This window comes from Octodon degus, unplaced genomic scaffold (genome assembly GCF_000260255.1).
Source record: "Octodon degus isolate 3935 unplaced genomic scaffold, OctDeg1.0 scaffold00185, whole genome shotgun sequence".
Lineage (NCBI taxonomy): Eukaryota > Metazoa > Chordata > Mammalia > Rodentia > Octodontidae > Octodon > Octodon degus.
In genome coordinates, this window is record NW_004524761.1 from 4,737,514 (window position 1) to 4,741,796 (window position 4,283).

General features: G+C 41.7%; 1 protein-coding gene across 1 annotated transcript; it reads right to left on the reverse strand.

Moving 5' to 3' along the window:
* Positions 1-1,372: 1,372 nt before the first annotated feature.
* Positions 1,373-3,942, reverse strand: Pcdhb1 (protocadherin beta 1). Its single transcript, XM_004643867.1, has one exon. The coding sequence runs from the start codon at positions 3,854-3,856 to the stop codon at positions 1,397-1,399; it is 2,460 nt and encodes an 819-aa protein (XP_004643924.1). The 5' UTR covers positions 3,857-3,942; the 3' UTR covers positions 1,373-1,396.
* Positions 3,943-4,283: the final 341 nt, after the last annotated feature.

Genomic DNA, 4,283 nt, shown 5'->3' on the forward strand with positions numbered 1-4,283 from the left:
CAAATATCAATAAATACATTATGGTATATTGTAAAAACTACTACTGTACCATTACAAGTCCATGTACAAATGTTGTATCCTGTTTGAGAAGGAAGATGTATCATAGTGAATATAAATTTGCAAAAATAAGACACATTTAAAGCAAACATTTAATTTTTAAGCACAATTAGTATTAGCATTATCCTTAAAATAAGTTAATATTTTGATATTTGATTTTTCAATTGCAGAGAGCCCAGAATAATATAGCTGTCATCAAAAAGAAGCTTAAAAAAGAATCGTAAATTATTTCTCTACCCCATTTAATTACAAATGACTTACTAGAAATACCTCTTTTTTCCTCAGTTTTCCATGTCATCATTCAGAATGCTCAGACAGGAAAGATGGGGTTACCATCAAATTGAGCACTTAACTGAAAGTGTGTATTTTTCTTAAAGGCCACTTCACTGGCAGAATTTTTTTCTTTTAATATCCTTTTATTTTATAGTTGTGTGAACTATAAAGTAGTTTAAAATAAAATAAAGTACTTGATAGCATTTACTAAATATAGCAGCCCTAACTTATTTTTTATCCTCATTGATTCTTCATATTCAGATAGTTTTTTTCCTCTGAGAATGTAAAGATAGATATATGGGTATGAAAGAGATTTGAAACTGGACTTAGACCATAAACAACCAATGGGAAATCTACATTAAATTCTAAAACAGTCCTGAACTGAATTTCTGCAGCTTTTTATCTGTCCTCACTTGCAGTTGCAAATACTTTCTTTTCCCCTTTACCTTTTCTCTCAGCAACCTATCTGTGACAACCACTTACTAGATCCACTAGGCATTTTCATGACTATGATAACATTCAACCTGTTGGTTCAAAGATAATCATTAATCAGGGACAAAAATCTAGAAATTTCTGAATATAAAACTGTTTCTGTCAAACCTAATTGCTTCCTAATGTATCAAAACTGGAAGCAACTTTTCTTTCTTATGTACACTTAACTTTCTACTGAAAAATAAAGGTAAAATAGCAGGCTGTCTCCATGAGACTAAGTATTTTCTGGACCAGAACCAACAAACTTCTAGAGGAAACATAAATATTCATTCATTACTTGCCTAGTATAAAAGAGATGAAAATTTGAAGTTCCTACCATACATATGTTCACAGATAATGACATTTCCTCAAACAATTTCAAGCACAAAAATATTACAAATATAAGATCTGAGGGTTAGGATAACTGTTTTGCACATAGTAAACCAAGCCTCACTCTAAATTTTCCATTTTTACCAAACCAGGCATTCCTCTGACTCCACTAAAACTACAATCTATTACTATTTTTGTTTGAATGAAGATGGAAGAACTTTGCACACAAGTGCATTCTTCTGTCACCAAGAGCTGTTAGTAAGAGCTACATATAGTTATCAGACACCCGAGCATGGCCCTCTGACCCCTGAGACCTATTCCTATTAGAATCTGGAGGTAAAGAGCAGCCATCCTCTGTTTTTACCTCTCCAGTGGCTTGGGGGAAAGGGAAATTGGGCATGAAACGCTTAAGAAACCGGAACTCGCTATTTCCAGTGCCAGTGGCTGAGCACATGTCATATGCACAAGGCTGTGATAAAGATCCATCACCTCCTCCTTGTACCAGATTGTTAGGGAAATTACAATCATCATAGAAATGTTCTTGAATTGTGAACTTGTCTCTATGTTTAATCTTCTGATAGATGTGTATAATGGAAATCATTGTGACTGAAAACAGAAAAAGAAAGGAAAGCACAGCTAGAGAAATGACCAGGTATCTAGTAGACGGGTTTACCTTCTGAGAATGTGTAGCTGGATCCCGGAACTGTAGGTAGGGCTCTGAAAAGCCATCTACCAGCAGGATATTGAGTGAGGCAGTAGTGGAGAGAGCTGGTTGGCCATGATCCTGAACAATAATGGCAAGTTTCTGCATCATGGGATCTCTCTCAGTTATCTGCCTCAATGTACGGATTTCCCCATTTTGTCGTTGAACAGAGAATAACCCAGGGTCAGTAGCTTTAAGTAGATGGTATGAAAGCCAAGAATTCTGACCAGAGTCACCATCAACAGCCACCACTTTGGTCACTAGATAGCCTGCCTCTGCAGACCTGGGCACCAGGTCATTACAGGGCAAAGTACCATTCTGCAGTGGGTACAAGATCATTGGGCGGTTGTCATTGTCATCCAGCACAACCACTCTGACAGTAACTTGACTACTCAGTGATGGGAGGCCCCCATCAGCTGCCTTTACCACAAACTGAAAGCTTTGAATGGCCTCGTAGTCCATGGTTCTTAGTGCATAGAGCTTCCCATTGTCTGAATTTATGGAGATGTAAGCAAAGACTGATAGATCTCCACTTTTGGGAGGCAGCAGAGAATATGTTACTTGGGCATTCTCACCCAAATCTAAATCCTCAGCATAGACTTTGCCAATAAAAATTGCAGGGCTATTATTTTCTCGAACAGTTAAGATATAGGATTCTTCCTGAAACACTGGAGGATTGTCATTAATGTCAGAAATTAGCACCTCTATCACAGTCTCTGTAGATAGGTTGGGAGGTCCAGTATCCATGGCAACAAGGGTGATGTTATAGCCTGAGACATCCTCCCTATCTAAACTTCTGTCAGTGACCAGTGAGTAAGAATTTCGTAATGTAGGTTTGACTAGAAAAGGAAGATCATCTTCTTTGAGGAAGCAGGTGATTTTTCCTCCCACTCGAACATCCAGGTCTCGGATTGTGAAGAGGGCCACTACAGTTTGTGGTGGAGAGTCCTCAGCAAGAGGGCTGGACACAGAAGAAATCATCACTTCAGGAGGATTGTCATTTACATCGACAACATCCACCAGGACTTTGCTGTGGGCAGAGAGGCCGCCTCCATCTGTAGCTTGAATATCAATGTCATATGTTTCAATAGCTTCAAAATCTAAGGGCCCTCGGAGTCGAACCTCTCCGGTTTGAGAGTTGATCTGAAACGTCTGGAGAACTGTTTCTGGGTTTTGAGCTAAAGAGTAAGTTATCTCCTTGTTGGAGCCCTCGTCTAGGTCCTTGGCAGTCACCATGACCACGAAAGAACCATTGGCGCTGTTCTCAGGTACCTGAGCACGGTATACCAGTCGTGAGAACTGGGGCACATGGTCATTGACATCCAGAACCACCACATGGATATTGGCGGTGCCAGACTTAGGTGGGGATCCGCCATCCACTGCTGTAATTGTCAAGTTGATTTCAGGCTGTTCCTCTCTGTCAAGGGGTTTATCCAGCACGAGCTCTGCGTATTTGGGCCCATGGCTTCGGAAGCGGGTGTGCAGGTGGAAATAGGCATTGGGGCTTAGGGTGTAGTTCTGGAGACCATTGAGGCCCACGTCCAGATCCTGGGCACTCTGCAGAGGAAAGCGTGAACCCAAGGGGGTGCTTTCTGGAATCTTTAACAGGGGTTCCTTATTTAGAAAAATGGGTGCATTGTCATTGATATCAAATACCCTCACTTCTGCACGGAAGGACTGCAGCGGCTCCACCAAGACAATTTCAAAGTATAAAACGCAGGGGTCAGCTTTGCCACAAAGAGACTCCCGATCCAGTTTCTCCTTCACAAATAAATCTCCCGTCTTGCGGTGGATCCGGAAGTGCAGTTTGTTGCCTTCAGGAACCAGCCGCGCCCCGCGCTCAGACAGTTTCCCTACCTCCAGTCCTAAATCCTTAGCCACATTGGCCACAAAAGAGCCACTTTCCATCTCCTCCGCCACCGAATAGCGAATGGTTGCTGTACTCCCCATAGATAGGCACATAAAAAGGATAAGAGACCCCACTCGCCTGCTTTGCAAAGTTTTCCTGCACGCAACGGCCATCGGTTCTCTCAAAGGCACACGGTGAAGCCACTTGCACCTGCTGCAGATATACTTTCACTTTTCTGACACAGGCTTCTGCAGAAGGGCCTCTCAGATTTCTCAGTGTCTAACCGCAGCGCCACAGAAACTAGCCAAGCCCTGTAAGCTGTTTTGTACCTGAAAGAAAATTTGCACTGAGCTCAACTCCCCAGTCTATGGAATGTATTAATAGGTATGTTCTCATTCTGAAGAGTTGGACAGAGGTTAGAAGTTTGTTGTCAAAGCAACCGTACACTCGTCTGTTAATTCCCTTTCAGGAAGAAAAAAGTCCTTGGGAATTGAGAAGCCAATGAGGATACTGCCTCAAAATGAAGTCATTGTGTCTCCAGAGTCCTCTGGGCCACCGAAGTGTTGGGCAAACAGCTCAGAGTTTGAGCTAGATTTGCAT